This window comes from Phoenix dactylifera, chromosome 7 (assembly GCF_009389715.1).
Source record: "Phoenix dactylifera cultivar Barhee BC4 chromosome 7, palm_55x_up_171113_PBpolish2nd_filt_p, whole genome shotgun sequence".
NCBI classification, from domain to species: domain Eukaryota; kingdom Viridiplantae; phylum Streptophyta; class Magnoliopsida; order Arecales; family Arecaceae; genus Phoenix; species Phoenix dactylifera.
In genome coordinates this window covers 15,657,281-15,681,701 of record NC_052398.1, presented here as the reverse complement: position 1 = coordinate 15,681,701, position 24,421 = coordinate 15,657,281, and the positions used below count along the sequence as shown (strand labels likewise).

At 39.5% G+C, this 24,421-nt stretch overlaps 2 protein-coding genes across 5 annotated transcripts; one reads left to right on the top strand and one right to left on the bottom strand.

Annotated features, from left to right (window-relative positions):
- Positions 1-837: 837 nt before the first annotated feature.
- On the top strand, positions 838-11,408 carry LOC103707814 (aspartokinase 2, chloroplastic-like). Its single transcript, XM_008792478.3, has 14 exons — positions 838-1,048; positions 1,336-1,786; positions 1,878-1,960; positions 2,065-2,105; positions 6,233-6,387; positions 8,031-8,180; positions 8,274-8,369; positions 8,485-8,601; positions 9,579-9,698; positions 9,797-9,889; positions 9,988-10,110; positions 10,519-10,635; positions 10,830-10,892; positions 11,029-11,408. The coding sequence occupies exons 2-14, from the start codon at positions 1,385-1,387 to the stop codon at positions 11,176-11,178; spliced, it is 1,710 nt and encodes a 569-aa protein (XP_008790700.2). The 5' UTR covers positions 838-1,048; positions 1,336-1,384; the 3' UTR covers positions 11,179-11,408.
- A 5,441-nt stretch (positions 11,409-16,849) lies between these two features.
- Positions 16,850-23,351, bottom strand: LOC103707813 (auxin response factor 2A-like). 4 transcript variants are annotated; one of them, XM_008792477.4, is made up of 16 exons: positions 22,951-23,351; positions 22,740-22,852; positions 22,486-22,581; positions 22,332-22,388; positions 22,040-22,195; positions 21,832-21,916; positions 21,262-21,352; positions 21,020-21,184; positions 20,714-20,833; positions 20,519-20,594; positions 20,271-20,439; positions 19,447-20,159; positions 19,147-19,371; positions 18,412-18,602; positions 18,090-18,287; positions 16,850-17,301 (listed from the first exon to the last, which is right to left on the bottom strand). In XM_008792477.4, the coding sequence occupies exons 1-15, from the start codon at positions 23,075-23,077 to the stop codon at positions 18,116-18,118; spliced, it is 2,556 nt and encodes an 851-aa protein (XP_008790699.2). In that variant the 5' UTR covers positions 23,078-23,351; the 3' UTR covers positions 16,850-17,301; positions 18,090-18,115. The 4 variants fall into 4 exon arrangements, with proteins under 4 accessions (XP_008790699.2, XP_008790697.2, XP_008790698.2 ...); XM_008792475.4 differs by having other exon boundaries at positions 18,095-18,287; positions 19,147-20,159; XM_008792476.4 differs by having other exon boundaries at positions 18,111-18,287; positions 19,147-20,159.
- Between the last annotated feature and the right edge of the window lie 1,070 nt (positions 23,352-24,421).

The window sequence follows — 24,421 nt, the reverse complement described above, 5'->3', positions numbered from 1 at the left end:
ACTCGAACCCCATGGAAAGATATGTTGATTCATATTTGCTTCCATGTGTCTCAATAACTTAGAGAACCGATCGAGACCGGGGCAGCCCAATCCTAGTTTGATTAGAATCCATCATTGTTCATGCATGATTAACTAGAATGCATTATCAAAAAGTTGCAAGCCGGTACCTCTTGTTGCATTCAATAGTTGTTGCAAAATCATACAGCTATTATTAGTGTCCACCGGGCGCATTTACATATACCAAGAATATGGTTACGGAGGTAAATATTGATTTATGAATTGACTTTCTGATAATGAAATCAGTGGCAAATTGATACCAATCAATGAATTCCTTGGTAAAAACTGCAGAGTGTTTTTGATCTAGTTAGTGATTCTTTTCGAGTCGAGCTAGTCCATATAAAGTTATCCGATATTACAACCTAAAGAGCTAGGGCATTTGTTTGCTATATGTACATTGATTTTTTTTTTTTTAATGATAGGGTTGCTTATATGAGCCTGTTAGCTTTGATCTATTAATACTTTGCTAATTTTTTTTTTTTTCCTTTTAGAGTTCTAGATCTCCTTTTAATAGAGATACAATTGAGGTCAAGCCAATATCATCTTTGGAGCCTTGGAAAGCCGACTCGGACCAGACCTAACCGGTCCAACCTCGGATCCATCAGCCTATACACGGTCGGTAGAAGCTGCTTCGGTCTCGTTCCATTCCACGCCATAAACGTGCACGACGGGCAGCATCTACATCATCCGGGCGGACCCCGCATAGAGATTCCATTGAACACCAAACACGTTTCGTTCTGCTCACTCGCGGATAAACGTACCGGCACTTCCCCTCGCACCCGCAGCGCGCCGCGGCCTACCGGTCCCCGTCAAGGTTAAATCTGGGCCGTCCATTCGGACAAATTTTTTTTTTTCCCCGAGCCCGCTATTTATCGTTCTCGATCGGAGCTCTCTGGCTCCTCGCTTGAGCGGGAGGAGGAATAAACGAAGAAGAAGAGAACTTAGAGGAAAACCCTAGCCCTCTCTCTCTCTTCTTGATTTCGGTTTCCAGGTACGGTTCCATGGCGCTTCCTCTGTTTGGATCTTCTCTGTTCTTGGTTTCCATGTAGGTTTTGGCTTTCGTCGCTGAATTCTTGGATTTTATGGGAGTGGGTTTTTTTTCCAGTTTTTTTGATTATTTATTCGATTTTTTCTTGATTTTTCTGGCAAGAGTCAGCATTTTTTTTTTAAAAAAAATTTAGATCGGTGTGATTGGCTGTTCTTGTTCTCTGTTAGATTTTTGAGAAAGTAATTTGCAATCGATGAGGTTTAGTTTGACTAACGCTAGTGTTCGTGTAGGGCCTGTGGACAAAAGTGCTGCTTTGTTTCTTTTTTTTTTTTTTGAAATATGGCGGTAGCTCTCCAGTGTGGAGCTCGAGCTTATTGTTCTGGAGTTATGAGGGATTCGTGGAGCTCGTTTGCTTCCTTGTCGAGCTTTCGGAGTAGGCGTGGGTTGGAGTCGTCTGTGAGGTTGGTTTGTGGAAAGAGGGAGAGGAGCGGCGGGTGGAGGGGAGGCTTGAAGATGCGTTGCCAGAGAGGAGCGTCTGCTATTGTGGAGAAGGATGGGTTGGTGAGGGAGGGTGCTGATGGAAATGCTGCGCAGCTGAGCATCGTGATGAAGTTTGGAGGGTCGTCGGTGGCGTCGGCTGACAGGATGAGGGAGGTTGCGAACCTCATTCTTCGCTTTCCCGAAGAAAGGCCTGTGATTGTTCTATCTGCAATGGGGAAGACAACGAACAACCTTCTGCTGGTATTAATGCATTTCTCCTTACAATGAGTTTATCGGCCTTCTGTTTTATGCTTAGTTCATGAAAGGATAATCTGATGCCTGTTAAAATTAGGCTGGGGAAAAAGCGGTCTGCTGTGGAGTATCTAATGTGTCTGACCTTGAAGAGTTGAGCTTTATAAAAGAGTTGCATCTTAAGTATGTTATTTTTACTTATTTCTTTTTTTATTCCTATTATGTTAATGTTTCAGATTGTTTTTGAGCTGTCTTTTGATGAATCTTGTTTTATGTTTTGCTTTCAGGACAATTAATGAGCTTGGAATTGAAAGCTCTATCATTTCGGGTGGGTCTCTGTCATCTATTTATGCTTGTTTATTGATTTTTTGTTTAATCAGGATAGTCGTGCTGCTTAGTCTTAGATTGGATCTTTAGTTATTTCTGTGGGTTATATGATTGAATTAGTGCCTGTAGCATTTGTTAGAAGTGTAACACTGGTAATTGCTACAACGTGGATCTTTATAAGTACCATGACCTCTCTGAACACACAATTCTCTGGCATATGTGTTCTGGGGTACTTGATGTTGATCCTGTTGATGTATGTGTTGAGGTAGGGGTCATGTTCGCAGGCTTATCATAACAGATTATTTGGTGAAATTGAGGGATCATTTTGTAACTATAAATGATTATGCACTGCCCTTTTTTCATACATCTAAAATAAGCCGGATAGATGGTAAAATTTGTTAAACTACCGAAGGTGGACAGGAGGATTGCACTAGTTTAATAAACATGAAAATTTGACACCTAGGCTTGCTCGTTAGAATGATAACTTTCAATCCATTGTGTTAAAGCAAAGTTTACTGACGCTTCTTACAAGTGTTGGGGATTTTATATCACTTGGATTCCTACTAACTTGATGCTTTAAAATGGTGTTCTCTTGATAGGTTAATCACTTAATTTTTGACTCATAATAATTTATGAGAAAAATTCCTTTATCAATAGCTCATGAAATTTTTAAATATTATAGAAATCTAAACTGCACTCTTGATAATATGATGGATTTTTAAAGATGCTGTTAAATTATGACATGAAGAATAAACGAGGGATGAAATACCTAAGGTCCACAAAAATATCAATGGACATGTATATGTAGACCATTTCATGCAATACTTATGGCTAAAGAACAGGTATACAAAATTCTTAAGCATACACTTATGATAAAGACTTTAGGGATGCAAATGGGGAATCACAAGAAAACATGACCAGGTAGAACTTAAGCCTGAACAAGCACGTACTTGAGGTCATGCCTTAAAAAACTTAGAGTTGTATAAAATATTACTTGAGCTTAAATGTGGTACGGTTTTAAGGTTGAACCATCAAAAACTCATATGTTGTATGAATTTTTCAAGAAGATTTTTAGATAGGTCTAAGTCTAAATGTGGTAGAGTCTATAGCCTTAAGGCCCTTTGAAGAATCTAAATGTGTGATGGGTCCCTTAAGGAATGTACTTGTGGTTACTCAAAGCCTTAATGTGGACATTAATCACTAGAAATATAATTTTTTGATGGGTCCTCAAATGAGCACATGCACATGCATATGCTCTCGCACATATATGTGGTCCATAAATCTTAATATCATATGGATTTAAGGCTAGGTCCTTAAGAACTATGCATAAATTAAAAAATACCATGTAAAATTTAGTGATTTAAGTCTGATGGGTATAAATTTAAATTTAGAAGCCTAAGGAATTCAAATGTGGCGGTCCAAAATAAACATGTTTATGTGATCCAACAGAATGAATGCTTACAGGTTTGAGATTATTGTTTCAAATAAATGAAATTTTTTATTTAAAGCCTTAACAATTTTATAACTGGACCCAGAGCCGAAATTTGGATGGACTTCAAGTTGAGGGCAGTGCCTTATGGAAAACGAAAATGGTATATATCCCTTAGGAACATGTAAATATGTATGAATGGGATTTGTCCTTTACTAGTTAGAAAAAAGAAAGATGACATGTACTTAAGAAGGAAATATTGGAACATAAATGTTGTACAGGTACAGCCATATATGTGTGCCTATGCCTAAATAAGGTATAGGCCTATGCCTAAATAAGGTATAGGCTTAAGGTCAGTATTTCTCAAAGTTCCAAATATTATTTGGATCACTAAAGAAACAAAGTTCCAAATATTATTTGGATCCCAAAGTAGTAGTATCTCAACTCAAGGAATAGCTTTCCCGCAAGAGGAAAGAGCATCTATCTACACAGTTAGCTGCCCCTACTTTGGGATATTGCCTTAGCTAGGTTGGCTCCTAGGCTAAAGCAACTGTACAACAGGCGATGTTATCAGCGATGCCTCACAGCATGGAATGTTATTTCTTCTTCGGTACTAGCTTTTCTACAGAATTCGTACATTCAAAAGTACAAGTTGTATCTTCCATAAGAAGATAAAGCCCAAAGGGAAAGGCGAAACCGAAAACCTCCTCAACTTAAGAAGTATCAATACGCGCTTAAAGCATTTCGGCGCCAAATCTTTCTATGGATTGCTTCTTTCGCCTCTTTCGCCGTCAAAGTGCCTATGGTACCAGTTCATATTTGGTTACCCGAAGCCCATGTAGAGGCACCTACGGCTGGATCCGTCATCTTGGCAGGAATTCCTTCAAAATTGGGAACCCACGGGTTTTTAAGACTTGAAAACTAACCATTGAACAAACCTAAGGTTAGTAATGCTTTAGAACCTAAATACTGCATCTATCTCCTAAAGAACCATGTATACAAGGCCTTGTATTCATAATTTAATACAGACAAGGTAAGGACCTTTAAAGAAACCAAATATGGTATGGATCCTATAGTCAACTAGTATATGAGAACCATATAAACTCTAAAGTGCTGCAAACTTTGAAAATGTGATAATATGTGATCTGAAACTTAATGAGTTAATAAAATAAGTGGTGTACGTTATCCTTCTCTTCGGACTTTACTTTGAAAAATTAGGCTTGTGATGTCTTTTCTTAATCTAACCAGTTTCATAGTACAATATTTAGCAGAATTAGTTAAGTCGCTCTTGTTTTTGTCTATATCAAGTATAACAGCTAGCAGAATCAATCATTTCATTCTTTTTGTCGATATCGGACTTATGAGCAAGGAATTATCTATGTCGGACCTAGGGACACACTTTTGGCTTGGGTTATGGGCCTCTTTAGTTGTGAGCTAATTTGGCAACTTATTGGGCTTCTGAAGTCAGAAAGCTATTTTGGCTATATGAGGCACACATTGGAAACTATTGTGGTTTGAGGGCTCTAAGTTAGTTAGATTGGACTTCAAGAATCCACTTTTGGCAATATTGATTTTGAGGACCGCGTGCTTAGCCATACTAATGTTTTTTGACTTGCATGATCAATATGTAATCTTTTAAGCTAATGAGCTCTATATGGCTTTTTGGAGTCAGCGTTGAATTACATGGATTATGATTTGTTAACTTTGGTTTGTTTTAGTTAGCATCTAGACTAAGGCTAGAAGGCTTAGCTATTGTAGAGGATCTAGACTGTTGTTGAACTAGTAAAACTTTTCAAAGGTTCTTGAGAAAGCCATGGAAGACTTCAGCAAAGGAGGATTTAGCCTTGTATTCAAAAAGTTGTTCGAGTTGTCTAATCTATAAAGAACTTAACCTTGTCTTTAGGGATCCATATAGGTTAAATGAGTACTAGTTATGCTGTATAGAAAGTTCAGAGTTCTTTAAGGGAGAACTTCGCTTCATGCTTAGAAAGCCATGGAAGGGTTTGGTGATTAAGGGTTCGGCTCTCTCATCAAGGAGCATAGATTTTACATACCGAGAGAATCAAGGTTTGCCATCTCGATACTAGACTTCATACTAGTACCATCCTATTATAGCATCGTACTAGTACCAGACTTCGTACTGGTATGGTATCCAGTTTGATAAACTAAGTGTTGATATACCCTCCATACTGCATACTGGTTTGGTAGTGATACGGCATGGTACGGTCGGTATGGTTGCTATGCATCAAAGCAGGCTGTTCTGGCTCCTATTAATCTCTTCAAGGCCATTTGAGCCATATAAGGGATCAGTTCACCCGATAATTAAATGGTGCTGACCTATATGGTTATTTTTGTGGATGTAGGAACATCAGATCTGCCACAGATAATTAATTTAATTTCATGTATGCTAATCTTGTGATGAACTACCGTTAAACTTTGCCTTATTGACAGTTTTTCACACTTTGATCATTATTTTCTTATTAAATGTTAAAATTCACAAAATAGATCATTTAGATTGCTCAACTGTGTGTAGCTTGGCCTCTTCTATTGATATTGATGTGTTCAATCATGGGATTTGTAAGCTGTCTAATGTATTATCTTTTCACCATCCACTTAGTCTTTTGTCTATTTAGTAGGTACCCATGTGATCATTGAGTGGTCACTCTATGCTTGTTGCTTTGTGCTTTGCAATTTTGCAGGTCTGTTGGATGAACTGGAGCAACTTTTGAAAGGCATTGCCATGATGAAAGAACTGACACCTCGTACAAGGGACTATCTGGTTTCATTTGGAGAATGCATGTCTACAAGGATTTTTGCAGCATATTTGAACAAAATGGGCACTAAAGCACGTCAGGTACTTTTGATTGCATCCTTCATGTTAGTGGAATGTAAAATGTTTATAGAACCAACATAACATAGTGACTTATGCATATTGCAAATATCAGGATGTATTGGTTGCTGAGTATGCAGATTAGCTTTTCCTGCCATTGCAAATTCTGTATTATAGAGAAATAACAGAATTAATATAAAAATTGTACCTTATGGGTCTTATGTATGTTGGGCTTTTTTAACTTGTACTTTAGAAACTGATGTCTATCCAATGAATTTTCACGTTCTTTGACATACTGTTACTCATCTATAGTGCTTTGAGTAGCATGCAATCAGCCTATGATATTTCATGTTGACTGTCTTAAAAAGTTGTGTGCAAATATTGTTGTAAAATCACTGCTTAAATTGAATTTCCAGACCACTTTGTATTTGCTATTGCATATATGTATAATGGACACTTGCTTATTGGATGTTAAGTCTCTCCCTGATGCTAGTTGATTGTCTTCTCAATAATGAGAATGGTATAAGATTGTTCTTCTGTGCAGAGAACTTTTTACCTGCGAATGAAGCATAAGGTATTAGAATCTCCCAGTATCTTCTAATACCATCTTTTTTAAGTATGTGAAATAAGAAAGGAAGCTGGAGGACAAATATTATGAGATGTTTAATTGGTCCGTGTAGAAGTTTATGTGATAGTTACTACCGTTTTAAAGGTGGCTGCTTTGATTTCTAGCTGTCCTTGCTGTCTTTCATTGCTCCTAAAAATTAGCATCTGCCACACTCTTTACTTTGATCTGAAAGTCTTCCATTTTTCATATATAAAAAAGGAAGCATTAAATATCATGTCAAGGCTGTGAAGACTGGCCATAAGAATTGCTATGAAGTTTTGAGTTATTTGTTTAATTTTGAAGTTGTCAGTTGAGTAGTTAAGCAATTATTTATTCTTAACTGTTTAGATACCGATCTAGTTATGTGAATTGAAAATTTAGTCTGTGTATCTGTACACATGCATGCACACACACACACACACATTTAAGGATGCTTAAACTATAGAAGTGATCTCTTGCTGTCTATATCAAAGTCCTTCATGTATTCTGACAATCAGCAACCTAATCTAGTTGCTTGGAGAACAAATGTCTTCTCTTTAATAGCCTCATTTGTGAATTCTGGACACATTCCTTCTCTCTATTTCTTCTGCTTAGTCTTATTTTTGACATTCAATACCTATATATCTCCTTTTTCTCTCCTTTTAATCCTAGTGTTGTCGTAAAGTTTCTGTTGAGAAATAAATTTGAAAATACTTGAAATTTTTCTATTGTCTTTTCCTGAAAGGCCTTTTTTCAGATTCTATATAACCTTTTTATCTTCTTAACCATTTAGTAGACCATTGAAACACATAAACTTTTTAAAGTCTTTAAAACAGGAATGCTAATTATGGTGTACCATTGTTCATTTTTTTTTATTCTTATGCATTTTGGAATCTTTTAGTTGCAATTTTGATTGATGTAAAATTGTAATTTAGAAAATATGTTTCTCTTTTTTCCCCATTAACTCTTGCATGTTGGTGAGCTTCCATACAGTACTTAGTTGCTAGCTTCCATACAATATTGAGCTGCTATTTGAGTCTTGAAATAAGAGCTAATCATGCGGTTGCCAAATCTTTTGCAGTATGATGCATTTGATATTGGTATTATAACCACAGATGACTTTACAAATGCCGATATCTTGGAGGCAACTTATCCCGCCGTTGCAAAGAGATTACATGGAGATTGGATTGATGATCCTGCAATTCCAATTGTTACTGGCTTTCTTGGAAAGGTCTATAGCATTCAATATCATTTTCTTTTATAAGGCTAATATAAACTTATTTTAATTAACTGGAGTTAAATTTTTGGTATATACCAATTGCAGGGTTGGAAATCCTGTGCTGTCACTACGTTAGGCAGGGGTGGTAGTGACTTGACAGCTACCATCATTGGTAAAGCCTTGGGATTACGAGAAGTTCAGGTCAGTTTGAAAGTTAATTTCTAGCACGGTCACCATCCTTTTTTCTGTCGAGGCAACCTTTGATGCATCTTTGGTGCTTTTTAACATGCCACAGTTTGCTTTAAATTCGTAACAGGTTTGGAAGGATGTTGATGGAGTTTTGACATGTGATCCTAATATATATCCAAATGCGAAGCCTGTACCACATTTAACATTTGAAGAGGCTGCTGAACTTGCCTATTTTGGCGCACAGGTTCTCTCTCTCTCTCTCTCTCTCTCTCTCTCTCTCTCTCTGTGTGTGTGTGTGTGTGTGTGTGTGTGTGTGTGTATGTGAATGTGATTGTATTTTAGTTGCACTTGATGTTGATGTTCTGAAAGTCTTCAAGGTTTTGTTTAACTTACCTAAGATCTATTTCCAAGGATACAGAATTGCATTAATCTAACCTATTCTTTTTTTGAGAAATGATTAAAGAAATAGTTGCTTTTGATTTAACTGGTTCAACATAGTTAACAACATTTCCTATATGTGCATCCTACTTGAAACCTAATTGTCATTTCTCTGTCTTCTTGGTCATGATATAACTTTCAAATTTGTCACTGAAGAACTAATGTCTGAGAGGATGTGGAAAAAAATTTAGGGTCACCATTTATGGGTTTCTTGATGGTTATAATATGGATTTAGATAGAATTTCTTTATTCAAATGAAATGTGAATTAAACTCTGAAAATAATGAGATGGGCCCTTGTCCATTAATTTACTGAGTCTGGTCTGTCAGGCTTGCCTAATATTCTGTAAAAGATTAATTCCCATGTTAAAAGATGTACTTGTAGAATTTCATTACCATTTAGGCTGCATTTTAATGATTTTTTTTGTAATACGAGCCCCATGTAAGAAACGGTTTGTTTTACCATTGTTTAGCTTTGAGAGAGAGAGAGAGAGAGAGAGAGAGAGAGAGTTTTTTTTTTGTATGGTTTCAAATCCCGATGGGATGTCCCATGGGATGCTGGGACAGGAACTGGCCCAAGCGTCGGGATGGGACATTCTGCCATCATCCTAGAGCCCCGATTGGTGTGTCTTGAGACATCTTCTGTCCCAAGTGTCGGGATGGGGCGGGATGGCAATGCGTCCCATTCCACGGAAACACCAGGATGACCCCATCCCACAAGAATTTAAAAGCTTGGTTTCTCTTTCTTTGTCAATGTTTTTGATATATCTATCCATTATCTGTAGGTTTTGCATCCCCAATCAATGCGACCTGCTAGAGAAAGTGATATACCAGTTAGGGTCAAGAATTCATACAACCCTCAAGCTCCTGGTACTGTCATCACTAAAGCAAGAGATATGAGCAAGGTTTGTAGCAGCATATCTTTATTTTGCTAATTTTCTCAGAAATTTATAATGTTAAATTAATTGGCTATTGACCTATTTATAGTAAATATATAGTTCAGGCTATACTTACCAGCATAGTTTTGAAATCCAATATCACAATGTTGGACATAGCGAGCACTCGAATGCTTGGCCAATATGGTTTTCTAGCAAAGGTAAGAGTTTTGCTTTCATCAGTTCAATATATTATAATACAATTTGGTTCTTTTGTAACCTACAATTTAAATTTTGTTCTTGTACTATTCAAGTACAGGTTTTTTCTATATTCGAAGACTTGGGTATCTCTGTTGATTGTGTGGCTACAAGTGAAGTCAGTATTTCTTTGACATTGGATCCATCGAAACTTTGGAACAGAGAACTAGTCCAGCAGGAAAGTGTAAGCATGAACTGAACCTGACATTCCCTTCAATTGTTCTTAAGAAACCTAAAACGCATTCATTTCGGTACTTCAAGAAAGACTATAAAATAAGATTTTTATTCATTATTTTTATACCTTACTAATGAACAAGCTGAATGTGCCGGCATGCTCTCATAGTTCCTTGATAACTTGCATGCTCTCATATGTGTTGCTTCAACTTTTCATTGTCATAGCAGCTATAAGATACCCCAGCATTGTCGACAAGAGTTAATAATATGCTTATTTTATTCCTCCAGTATCCTGATCATGTTGGATAAACCATTTCTAGAAAAAGAATGGTCGAGCACCTTGACATCAACAACCATTCGCTTCCGATCGGTTATGGCTGTTATTATCATCTAGTATATCTGAAACAATCTATTGCAGGAGCTGGATCATTTGGTCGAAGAGCTTGAGAAGATTGCTGTTGTTCATCTCCTTCAGCACAGATCAATAATTTCCCTCATTGGAAATGTGCAACGGTCCTCTTTGATACTAGAAAAGGTTTGATGCATATGTCTCCTTGGAGAGAAATGAAGGCTTCTTGCCCTTCATTGCTCCTCCTTTTCCGTCTACTATTCATTCCTCTATCCTTTCTTTGGAGGCGATGAAAATACATAGCTATTACTGTTGACACCAAAATAAAGTTCAAACCAATGCTCTCCATCCTTGTTGATCATGCGTTTGTATCATGTCAGGCATTTAACATACTACGGAAAAATAAAGTCAATGTCCAGATGATCTCTCAGGGGGCATCTAAGGTATCTCACGGAGACTTCCTTCGGTGATTCTTTATGACTTGGGGGATGCAAGCACTATGGTCATTTCTACATGCATGATGCAATCCAGTTTTGTTTGCTAATCCGATTCTACATGGTTCTTTTACTTCCACAACAGGTGAACATTTCCTTGGTAGTTCATGACAGTGAAGCGAAGCAGTGCATTAGAGCTCTACATTCAGCATTCTTCAAGGATGGTTTCCTGTCGTCGATGGGGGAGACCAATCTTTTCCAGAATGATTCTGCAGCTCTGCCGTCATCATGCTGAGGGTGTCCAAACCTTTTATCACCTGATAGATTACATACATACCACTGCCTTGCTTCTCTATATAGTTGGGACGTGTAAGGATTAGATTATTCCTTGTACCACCCCTGGAAATTCTCCAACCTTGCTAAACCATGATTTGGTGGGAGAAATGCTGGGTTTCGTGTTTAGCAGCAGGGAATAACTATTTTTTATTAGTTAAATCAAGAGGCATGATTTGTTTTTACCTCTTACACGCAGTGGTGCGTGCCTGACCAAGTTCACCGGAAGGAAGTACTGATGTGCATGTATGATACGTTTAATTAATTGCGTATAACTGAACAGTCCGAACATCAGTAGGCCTTTCTTGAGGCACCATGAAGCCGAGGTGACAGCCCTTGTGATCGCTGCACCATTAACAGTGTGAATTCTGATGAGCAGAAACTTCCTCGCTACGTTAGGATCCACTTAGATGCTGTTTATCCGGAAGAATATGCGCCTGGAATCATTACACCTAAAACTCACCTACCTTCATGCTTACCCTATGTATGATTAGATATGAAATATAACTTGAATGGACGCCTACACGCAAAAGGTTTTTCCAAGAGCCCGGTCAGAGAAGACTCAAATCATTGCCCAGTTAGAGACCAAAAAGAATGCGCAACGTTGCCGGCAGCCAAGTGGCCATTTCTATCACACGTGCCACAATTATATAAAGGCTCGCTGCGTTCTCCCCCAGAAAAAAGAAATATTCTCGGTCAAGGCACTTTCAGTGGACAGCATTCTCTTTTTTTTTTTTTGTGGTGAAAAAAGCGGACGTGGGAGCCCCCACCCCTGAGCTTCCTCAAGGTCAACTTCGATGGGTCGGTTCTGGATGGCGGCACGCGGGGCGGTGCTGGCTTTGTCATACGGGGCCCACACTCCAAGGTAGTGGCCGCAGGTGGGTGTCAGTTGTTTGATACATCGGTGCCAGGAGCAGAGTTGCACGCCGCCTGGGCAGGCCTTCGACATGCGAGGGCAGTACTGCGAGCCAGCTCGATTATTTTGGAGGGGGACTCGGCCACTGTTGTCCGATGGATTCAGAGGGGATTGGGGGGTGAGACCATAGACCACCCCCTGATTCGCGATATTGTGATGATGAGTCAGGGAGGGGCCATTTTGGCCAAACATGTATTCAGGGAGGCCAATGGGGCAGCCGATTGGGTGGCTGGCCATGTGGCCCACCACTCGGGGTATGCCCTCTGGGCAGGGGAGGCGGAGTTGCCATTGGCACTCCGTGAGGTCTTGTATTTTGACTTTATTGGGTGTATTCGTACCCGCACTGTATGAAGCACCCGTTTTCAGCAAAAAAAAAAAAAAAAAGCGGACGTGATTGAAACCACATCACTCAAAAAGGTTTGACCGCAGGATTTTTGAACAAGGCTTCAAGCTCAGCCAACAACAGATAAATTACCGTCTGCGTTTTTTTTTTTTTTGAATGAGATTGGGAGGGGTTCTAACTCCACCCTCTATTATATGCCCATCCTCTCTCCAGTCACCACCAAGACCAAAGCTCAGGTCCCTGAATCTAGGGGTCTTTACCCTCCGGAATCAAAGCCCCAGCGGGAACAAGGTAGACGACGTACATACTCTGTTCTAGTATCATTGTTCTGGATTATTTATGCAACAAAAAGACAAAAAAAGATATTAACTTGGGGCCACTTTGGACGGGGATTAGACTATCCGGGGACAACTCCGTACTCTGAGAAAAAAAACTGAAGTAATAAATAAAAAGGGATTAAGATGTACAGGAGGTTATCAAAAATTTAGGGGCAAGACAAATTTTTTTCTAACAAAATGCAACATCTGAGAATAATGGAACGCACATTCCGTACAATCTCTCCATGTAATTGTTTTTCGTCTAAACTTCTAAAATGGAGGGGCACGAACGGATAGAAATGCCAGATAAAATAATGTGACATCCAAACAGACTTCAATTCCCATTTTAATAATGATCAATGACCCAGGGAAATGAAGTAGAATCCAGCTAAACCCTCTATGCATTGCCTCAAATTTCCGCATAGATGCTGCAGTCTTCCCATGTGAATTTAACTCTCTCCTCGAAATCTCATCGCCTTTATGACCGAAAAATTATTAGGTAGGCCGAGCCCACCATGGACTTAAGATGAATTTTGTTCTAGGGGCGTCCGAATTTAATCTCATATCGACCGGATAGCGGAAAGGTCCTGTGCCTTATAATGGGGGGCTCAAAGCCTTTTCTCGGAAGGCGCCCTCTTCGGAGGGACAAAACCGTGCGGGGTGGCTCCTATTGCGAGTTTAGCGCCAGATGCGGTCTACGATCCCCAAAGCGGACAATACCTTCTGAGGAACACAGCTCGCTTTTCTTGCTCGACTCGGTGTGGGACTGTGCTGTTGACCGGGTCAGCCCGGCAACAAATGGCGCGCCAGGAAGGAGCCCCGACCGGCACAGGACCTTCCCGCTAAGAGGGTTGTGTTCTAGGGGCTTCCAAATTTAGTCCCATATCGACCGAGTAGTGGAAAGATCTGTGCCTTATAATGGGGGGCTCAAAGCCTTTCCTCGGAAGGCGCCTTTTGTGGGGCAAAACCGTGAGGGGTGGCTCCCACCGCGAGCTTAGCGCCAGGTGCGGTCTACAATCTCCAAAACGAACAATACCTTCTGAGGGACACAACTCGCTTTTCCTGCTCGGCTTGGTGTAGGACTGTGATGTTGACCGGGTCAGCCCAGCAACAAATTTAATCCTATTTTTCTCCTCTTTATTTTTTTTGTTTTTTAATTTTTTTTGTATGATAGCGACAAGACCTAGGATGAATTCATCCTAGATCCACGGTGGACCTGGGTAGGTCCACCTAATAATTTCTCATTTAGCACCACAGTTAGGCACAGTCTTTTTTTGTCTCCTCCTTTTTTATTATTTTCTTTAAAGGAAAAGGAAGACAAATTCATCTAAAATAGAAATCCAAGCCTAATATTGGATAATTCCCAAGTTTTGAACACAAACCTCCCCAACTTGAAGATCTGAATAACTGGCTAATTGTATTTTACTCCGCATCCACATTATCTAGAGAACCACAAACAAGGGGGGGAAAAAGCACAAAACAAAAAGGCAAAAAGGAGGCAGTGAAATTGCCAAGCAGCAGCAGTTCAAGGTTGGTCAGGCCCGATGTCAGAGACAGACTCACAGACCCCAAATATGAAATGGCTCAAAATTTCAAACACAAACAGACAAGCATTTATTATTGGTGGGAGGGACCCAGCAGTCCCCGTCCCAAAAGCGAATGCATAAAAGCCAAGCTTCAACCGGCTTTATCAGATGGGATACTCGGATTATATTGGGTGATTCCTACCTTTAGAAAGCAGCCCCCCCAATAACCTGGCAGACATTATATTAAGTTATTAACTCAGAAAGGTTCGTACCAATCTTTATTCAATAGTTATCACTGTAGGGACCCCTCCAGCACCTCCCACCCTATTTTCAGAGGTCCACCATCAAGAATGTATAGTCACCAGCTCTGAATTCTGGTCCAAAGATAGATAAAGCATAGTGGTAGGAAAAGGTTCAGAAGACTAATGAAACCCAAAGGGAGCAAAGTCATATGCTTGATGGCTTGCATTTTGATGCTAAAACCAACAACAACAACAAAAAAAGAGCAGCTTTTCACAACCATATAAGAAAAGGAGGACCACTGAACCTATGCCTTAAAACTGCCCTATCACGAGGGACCCTCAAAATTCCTGCCCTCCACCATCTACAATCATGTTGAGATGTTTCCCCTATCATATAGAGTATGAAAAGGTCATCGTTAAAACAGAACTAACAACATGCCCATGGGCAATGAATGATAGAGTTGGGTATTCACATTTACCTTTTCATGGACTTTAACCATGTTTTGAAACTTACCAAAAAATAGGCTTGGATCAGATCAGATAGAACATTCTTGATGAGTCGGATTAGCCAAAACTTGTCTGATTTGAGTCTAGATTGCACAAGTTCTTGCTGGATCGGACGAGCCATTTGGTTTGGTAAATCAGTACAACTTCACTTACAGAATTAAAACTTTAATATGTTGCATTTTTTCAGTATTATGTCTATCTAAGAGCTTTGGACAAAGAATGAAACAAACAGTAAGTCTTTCCACTTGCAGCTGCTCATGACATTTGGATTATTTGCCCATAAAAGTTATAAGGTAACACAATAATCATTATGTTATAAATAAATAAATGGTGGAGAAAATATAGTACCGATTGCCCTCAATTTAGAATGATTTCAATCAGATTTTAGTAAAACATGCGCTACAACTGGCTATTAGCAAATCTGGAGCGACTTCAACTAAAGACATACAAATATTTGAATTTGCTTAGTGCAAAAAGCAATAAATGACGTAGTTTTTGTTCATTATGACAAGCTTTCAGAAAGAAGCAATAAAGAACTACATTTGATAATCCTAAAAGTTCTTAATGATAAATTATTAAAAAATTCCAGTTGACGATTGCACAGTGGAGCCTTAGAAAAGGATGATGAAGGTGATAAGACAATATTTAAATGATGAAGTTTATCTGTCCAATAATATAAATAAATTTCTATTATAGAAAGTTAATGGATAGGTGGTGCTGTTGGGGGGCGAGGGAGATGAAAACTCTTATTCAATGTACCATGCCAGCTAGTTCTAGTTAATATAACATTTGTTTAATATGAACCATTCCTCTTCTATCTATCTATCCATCTATAGGAAATGTTATGTTCAAATGGTAGGCTAGAACTACATTTGATAATCCTAAAAGTTCTTAATGATAAATTATTAAAAAATTCCAGTTGACGATTGCACAGTGGAGCCTTAGAAAAGGATGATGAAGGTGATAAGACAATATTTAAATGATGAAGTTTATCTGTCCAATAATATAAATAAATTTCTATTATAGAAAGTTAATGGATAGGTGGTGCTGTTGGGGGGCGAGGGAGATGAAAACTCTTATTCAATGTACCATGCCAGCTAGTTCTAGTTAATATAACATTTGTTTAATATGAACCATTCCTCTTCTATCTATCTATCCATCTATAGGAAATGTTATGTTCAAATGGTAGGCTGCCAAACTAGCAGTTTATGAGCCTGGAGGACTTCACATGTATACCTTTGAACCATCTTTCTTATCACCGATTCCTCGACTTTTGGTGGTTAGAACCACTCTCTCAACTTGGAGGTTAAGGGTTTAAGGATTGATATGTTTCCATTGATACATTCCCAAGTCAAAACAGTTTACAACCTATCCACCTGCTGATTTGATTTGCCCAAGTTAATTTTTCCAGCATAACCAAACTGATCAGAAATCTTGACTTTAATCTCAAACACAGGTCATGCTCTGCCAAGCCGAAATTCTTTGTTCCCACCACCACCATTCTTGCGGTGTAACTTAGAAACCAACATACAACACCAAACCTACATGACAGCAAGAGGATAATGTGTTTGGCTGTTACAATGTGGGTGCATGGTGTATCTTTTATATCGAATCAGTTCATATACTCTTCCATTGACTATTTCCCACTGCAAGTTCTAAAATCAAATTTAGCAAGAACACATTCTGCTGCCAAACAAAGCTCTGTGGCCAGGAAGACAAGGAACAACATTCAGAATAGAGGCCATGACAGGCAGATGTACCCAGAGACAACGAAATAACACGTTTTCTAATAGCTATATGTGCTTCTATATCACTACCAAATTTTTGAATCATAAGGAAAGTGTTAGAAGAAAGAGCTACATAAGGTGATTGCCACAAGGGCTCTGCAGTCTGAATTAAGGAAAAGAAACCATTAGGTTGACAGCATAAAATCAACAATGCGACAAGTGAAGGGAGATATCTACATGGCGGATCAGGAAAGAAGGGCTGCCACTTCTATCTTTTTGGACAGCACGATGTAGGCAAAAAACATATAGACAAACTTCAAGAGCGGAAATTACAACACATCCAAAAACTATATTAGATAAAGAAGGCTCCTACTATATTACACAAAGAAGGCTTCTAGCCTAAAATGGGACGGGGCTTACTGACGACATAAAGTAATTTGGCTAGACCGCACCAAAGAAAAAGCTTTCAAGGAATCCTTCTCTTTTCCTGACCTCCGCTTCAAAAACCTACAAAAAGCCAAAACAGATTGAAAAGCTGAGTCCTTTTCTGTTTGATTTCTTAAAGGAAAGATTCAAATAACAGAAAATCGGTCTCCATGTGCCCATTATTATCATCAGCCTAGACTTTGGCACATGCAATGCATATAAAAGATAGTATGCGTAACTGTGATCCATCAATCTGATTAAAGATCTTATTATTATTATTATTATTTAATGGATAAGTCCGAATTGGGGAGGTGCACTTCTTTTGATCCTCTCCCTCAGGGAAAAACTGAACTAAATGATGAATATTTATTTTTTGATGGCAGAAGGTATAACAGCAAGGAAACAGATAACTAACATGGAGCCTCATGAACAGTGTGGCATTCAGGAGTTTCAGTTTAACATTAAATTTTAGATATTAGATGTATGTAAAGAACAAAATCTTCTGAGAAGAATTTAAAGAAAAAAATGGATGCAAAAAAAAAAAAAAAAAAAAAAACTTGCTGGCAACAGCATCTCTACCTCAGTATCCAATTCATTACTTGCTTTAATTCTACAAACTTACAACAGAATCTTGAAACAGCCAAATTCAGCTAATATAATTTGAAACATATGCAACTGGAAAAATTGCATTTTTCTAATAACAAATAATGAATATACCAAAGTTTAACATCGCAACAGAATCATCGTGCATCTTTTTCAGAATGATCTAATCACCACTAAACATTCTATATTATATCAAAGGAAATGGACAAGATGAACAGTATAAAAGATGAAAAAAGAAAACGAAAAAGGAAAAAGATGCCACTCACCTTACCAATTCTAGGAGGTACCTGTATCAGTTCTCTGGGTTAGCTGTTGATGTACGCAAAGGGACTTTTCTTTCTTTTGCAGCTGTGTTTCCTCTTATAGGTATCCCTTCAAATCTAGGGTTCAGGGTTCCTGGTTTCATCTTCTGCACCTCCTCTCTTGTGTATATATAAATCTTGCAGACCATACTACAGAATTCTCTGCTTATGCAAGAACAACTCCAGTTAGCATTATGTACATGCATGCACAAGTCTTCATGTGACTTATTAAATGTGATCATGGCAAGTGATATAAATACAAACGTGAAACAGGAAGGATGCTTACAGCCAAGGGTCATCTCCAACAAGCATCATATCACCCTCATTATCAGTATATACAATAAGCCAATTATTGTTTGGAGCCATCAATTCGCCGTCAAATTCAAACATCTGATCTAACTCCGCAATCAGTTCATCATAGCCATTGAACTTTGTAAGGTCCACAGATCTTCCAAGCGCAATTCCTTGTTTGTGAACCTGGAATAAATAATCAATTGCCACTGTATTTGTTTAACCGACATTCTTAGACTGGCACAAAATAAGAAGGGAAACATTATGGCTCCTACGATATCAAGAGCTACATTTCTCAAATTTTGACAGATCCTTGATGCTTTTTTAAATGCTAAATCAAAGGATGAGGTGCAGACAATTGGCAAAATTATATTGATAAATAGGTTATAACAAATAATAAAAGAAAAGAACATAGCAAATGACACAAAAAGAACTAAAGAAAAGTGAAGAAAGTGGGAATTTTTTTGTAAGAAAAGAAAAAGGAGTGTTCTAATTGAGTAGAAAGAAAGCATAATAATCATCATTTCACAGGTTGTACATTTACATAAAAATGTATATCCACATTTTAGCAACAGTCTGTCACCAAAGTTGTCTGTCATTCATTACAAGACTAACACCAAGAAGCACATCAGCGAAACAAATGTTTGCAAATATAATATAATATAACATATATTAAGAAAATGATGATGCATGCATTCGTACGAATAAGGCGTAAATAAAAAGAGAGAACCTTTCTGCAGCTCCTACTCGAGCCACCTTGAAGCTTGCCCTGAACTTCCTTAGCAGTCTCTGGGCAATGCTGATGATGCATCACATGCTCAGTTGCTGCTGGAGCAGTGGTGACTGATTTTGTACCTTGGGGCAACTTAGAGTGATGATCAACTTCAAAGATCCGTAACTCATCTTGTGCTACTGTAGGTTGAGTATGTGACACAAAGTCATTGGTGGCATTTGTCTGAGGCATTAAATGTTCAGATTTCATTATATGGTCAGATTTCATCTGAGGCATGGAATGTTCAGATTTCATTACATGGTCAGATGGAGTGGGATTGCTGTTGAGATGAAAACCAAAGAGCTTGCAGTTGCCACTTTCTTTAGATCTTGTTATCTCATTCTGGGCTGCTTCCAAAGGTTGAGGTTTTCTCGCCCTCTTATGTGCAAAGTTTTCGTTTTGAAAAGTTGACTGTAGATGTACTTGCCAATTTGGAGGATTTTGCTCAATCATATGACCTTGCACTAGAGAAAAATCTTCCAACCCACCATATGTAGCATTTTCAGCTTTCTGATAAGGTAGCTCACCAGCATGTGTTGGCATCTTGAATGCTGACTCCATATTGAAGGTAGGCTTTGAAGGTATCAAAGAAAATGGGTCCAAAAGCAAGTTAAGATTGCCTCCCTGGTCTTGAAAATGGTTCTTCAAAGGATCTGTATGAGTTGAAATTTGTTCAAAAGATGGTTTAGCAAACCCACGCATGTCACTGAAAGGTCGAAACCCTGATCGCATGTCCTTGTAGGTAGGTTCATGCCCACTCATTTGCATCCAGTTGCCTGAACCCAACATTCTCTGAGAAGAAACATCATTTTTGTCTTCATCAAGAGATGATGGCCATGTGAGGGGCTTCTGAACAGTGTCTGAATCATTATTGTCACTTAAATTGTCTCTCAAGGCCATCTTTTCTTGGCCTTGCAGAATCCTTGGAACTCCATGAACTTGGGAAGGGTCCGCAGTGATTTTGATTGCACCTAAAAAAGTTAGTATGAAAAAATGCTATATCAATAATAAGATGATAGAATAATCATCTCGGAATCAGTTGTTACTATTCATTTCTTAAGATTCAATAATCATGTTGTTACCTTCTTTTGTAAGAACAGATGAATCAGGGGAGGAGGGCATGGCATTTGGTCGAGGCCTTTTAGTCTTTGGTGTTGGAAGGGGGTTCAATGGAGGAGTCAGAGCAGGTTCTAGGTTCCAAGGAGAAACTCTCTCCGGACGAGGAATGGATGATGTCTCATCCCACCGCACCTTAAATTCCAAACAAAAATATCCATATTAATGTGCTTAAGAATTCTGAGATAAGAAGAATATGATTTTTTTATATTACCTGGAGGCATCTCCATTTTGATCCAGGCCAGCTGCTGGAGTCCCCATCTCCTATGCCAACTATGGTGCCGGGAAACCTGTCAGGCAGAATTGTAGAAATTAGCTAAGAAATAAATGTTTGATGGGTGCATTAACTTCAAAGATATATCATTAGCTCGCCAGCATCAACTGCCATGGTACAAAAAAGTAATGATACCTCTGCTCTGGGGCCTCTTCACCTTCAAACCTCATCTTGAATCTCATCCCGATAGAGTAGTTGTTCTTGAGAGATTCCATGTATCGATCGTAAGGAACAATGAACTCAGATGGACTTGTCCTGTTTTGTTGGATTCAATCATCAGTTGATCCCAATGATAACAATGAGAAGGATAGTTTTAGAATAATTTAGATACATATAAATTACAACCATTACTAAAGCCCATTTTGTCATTCAAATATACTGTTTGTTTTCCATATCATAAGCAACATAACATACAAGGCAATTGAAGCATGCAGATCACACCTTGGTTTGTAATAAACAGTGAAGATGGTTCCAGTCGTTACAGCATGCCATGCTGTTGCAAGGACACCAAGGTGCATACTATGGCTAGATATGACTGATGATGGAACATTTGTTTGTTGTCTCATAGCCCGTCTCACTCCAACACGTAGTTCACCATGTTCTCCTCTATGAGCCATGCAAACAATTCAGTACCAATTCAGTAATAAGATGTTGGACATTCACAGGAGAGAAGGATAGCATACCTTAGAAAGATAAAAGCATCCCCAGCAACAAGCCTTTTAGAACTAACAAAGCCACTCCATCCGCTCTGAAGCAGATGTCTCCTTGGTTGACCTGACGTTATATGCACCTACCTCAGTCATGATTAAGTGAAAAAAATGCAACTAACAGATAAAATCCATAACAACATGCCAGTTTTAACAACAAGGAACATGACAAGGCTCTCCTTACATCACACAGCTCAACTCAGCCATTTATTAGCCCATGCAAAGCCAGCACTCAAACAGTGGGCATCCTTATTGTTACCATAAACGTGTTACCATAAAATTGCTATAGTGTCTCGACTCTTAACTTTTCAACAAAAGAAATATTCCTACATGAATCTCATAGGTGTCCTATCTCAGATATCATACACAGGCCACCACACCTAGACAATGGTTGATCCCTGAAATGTTGGAAAAAAATCTCTAGAAAAGCATTGGTAACACGTATATTCTATTCTGAAGCACCCCCTTCATTAAAAGGTAGTTTCTGAGACACTCCCATGCATTATATAGCCAAAATTTTAATGATGTAGTGACAACAGTAATTACCACGAAAGATGTGGCGGAATCGCCATTCAACCCCATGCAAATCCTTCGCCACCAGCTCCTGTGTTGGAGGTTGCAAACGCATATCCTAATGAAAACAGACAAAGAACACGACAAATGAAACAACCTTCCCAAATACCTAACAAAAAGAAGCGACTTACTCAGGAAACAACAAAAGTAGATGACTTCAGCAAAGGTTTCATAACCCCACCAATGGAGGGAGGCATTCGTCGGCGTGCCTCCTTAACACAGAGAACCCACCGTGGGTGCTTGTGTCAGATGCTGTCAAAGTCTTGCAGAAAGAGTGCACATGAGGCCTTGGTGGTGGAGACGGCAAATTCTCCTTCTCCAAAGCGTTCTCATCTTGCTGAGAAAAACGACATATAATACCAAAAAAAATTCAAAAGTACTCTCTTTCCGTAATTCCAGATCCTACCAAAAAAACACAAAAAAAACACAAAAGAAAAAAGAAGTATCAAAGCATCAAGATGTCAAACTCTTACATTTGCCTCGGGGAGCAGCGTCACCTGAGCAAAGACCTCATCCGTCTCCTGCTCGGCCTGTCCAACACAATAGAGATAGTTCATCAAAGGAGCGACAAGAAATACCCGAGAAACCCTAATTCTTTTACAAAAAAGAGGGATGTAAAAAGCGTGCCTTCAGCTGGACGTTTATCACTCGGCAAAGGATTTTGGATGGCAGGTCATATATTTTCACCTGCTTGTCGGCCAACTGATTTGTAGAAGCCACCACCTGAATCCCCACATAAAATAATACTTCGAATTTAGAGTAGAAGGAGACAAATCCACGCAAATCGAATCACAGGAATTCTTAGAGGATAAGAAGCGAAACCCTAAAATTCGAGACTTTAACTAAAGAAATGAAAGAAATTGGAGAGGAAACGGAGTTACCTGCTCTATATGACCTTGAGGAAAGTAGAAGACCCTCTCCCCATTGCGAGGGATCGTCGCCAGAGGCCCAGCGCACGCAAACCAGAGCTCTGTATAAAGCGCTTCCTCCGCGTCTGAAACAGAGAAGAATAAGAATCAAACGAATCCACAAGCAAAAATCCCTACAAGAAGAGAAACCGGATACCCATCTCCGCCTGCTGCAGAGCTCTACCTCTCCTGGGAGCGGCGGAGGCCGGGGTCCTCGCGGCGTCGGCGCCAGACTCGCTGCATACGGAGGAGAAGCTTTCCCCCCTCCCATTACCGCCGTTTTCCCTCGTTGTCACCTCCGACGACGCCATATCACGGCCCCCACAGGAGATCTATCATCCACGCCCCAAAATCGATCGTTTCCAACGGTCAATCGCCTCCCGAACCTCTAATCCGACGAGATCAGAGAAGAGAGCAATCCCTAATTCAAATATTTGTCGCCGGAACTCCCCCGAAACCCTAGATATCGCTCCGATATCTCCTTCGAAGCCTCCGGATCTCTCTCTCTCTCATACCCCTTTCTTCCGAGCAAGACCGAGAGAAAGCGAGCGAGGAGACGAGACGCGGGGAGGGACCAAATGTTAACGACTTTTCGGACAGTGGTAGACTGCGGGGTCAGGGGAACCCAGAAGCCCCGAACCAGGAGTCGAAAGGTTTCTGGCGGCCGCCTCGAATGCGGTTCGGTTTTTTGGCTTCTAGACCGGGCGATTCGGATCGGCCAGTGGTCGACCGACCGGACTTTTAGACCGGACTTCGCGTTTTTTTCTTTCTAGTCCATTGGGGAGGGAGCAGGCAGGCGGCGCATTGTACTGGTGATGATAATAATAATTATAACATAATAATTATCCAAAGGTTGTAAACCCCAAGTGGCTCCCATTTTTTTATTGCACACTCATCTTTCTTTCTTTCTTTTTTTTTTTTTTTTTTTTTTTTTTTTTTTGCTAAAGAAAAGGGGTAGGGGGAGGAAGGGACAAGCCCAACCCCGCGTAGCAGCCCCCACTGGGCCCCCGCCCCGCCAGGAGAATGTTCGATGCGGGCAGAAATGGCCGTGTGTTGGGCACCCTGACCGGTTTTACTCATACCCTTCCCACCCATGGGCCCGGCTCAGCTACCCCTCTAGGCTCTGGCTCGAGTCCCAAGTGTGAGTACGTCACACCCGGCACCACCCCGGCTACTAGCGGTTCAAGAGCGGTCCTATACCTCAAGTCCAAGCAGTGGCCAAAGTAGTGAGCTCCGGTCCACAATTTAATCGTCGCCGCAGCGATTCGAACTTGGGACCTTAAGGTTAGAATTTCTGCCCAGTACCACTAGGCTACCACCTTGGTGGCATTGCACACTCATCTTCCTCAATGTTAAAAATATGTAAAGAGGAGTAAGATGAGTTTGATGTTTTTTTTCCCCTTAAAAAAAAAAGGAAACCATTGGGCATTGACATTTGCTCTCTAACTTATTGCACGTCTCTTACTCTCTCTGTGTGCAGTCTCTTCCAAATAAAAAGGTTGATTTGTTGTTCCAAGTCTTATTATTGTGACAATAGGTTATATATGTTAGCCTTCGCTTCCCTATACGCATTGATAATGAAAATTTTAATTTTTTTCTAAGAAGTTTAAACTTTTTAAATGAAAGCTTTAATTGTTTTCATTATGAAAATAGTT

Bases quoted from the DNA above. Each gene is read 5' to 3' on its own strand.
- LOC103707813 (XM_008792475.4), bottom strand. From the start codon at position 23,077: ATGGCGTCGTCGGAGGTGACAACGAGGGAAAACGGCGGTAATGGGAGG. The intron at 22,853-22,950 runs GTAGAGCTCTGC...TCTCTGTTTCAG, and splicing joins CTCCGCCGCTCCCAGGAGAG to ACGCGGAGGAAGCGCTTTAT. The intron at 22,196-22,331 runs GTAAGAGTTTGA...CGTTTTTCTCAG, and splicing joins CGCTGCTCCCCGAGGCAAAT to CAAGATGAGAACGCTTTGGA.
- LOC103707814 (XM_008792478.3), top strand. From the start codon at position 1,385: ATGGCGGTAGCTCTCCAGTGTGGAGCTCGAGCTTATTGTTCTGGAGTT. The intron at 6,388-8,030 runs GTACTTTTGATT...AATCTTTTGCAG, and splicing joins TGGGCACTAAAGCACGTCAG to TATGATGCATTTGATATTGG. The intron at 8,181-8,273 runs GTCTATAGCATT...TACCAATTGCAG, and splicing joins TTACTGGCTTTCTTGGAAAG to GGTTGGAAATCCTGTGCTGT.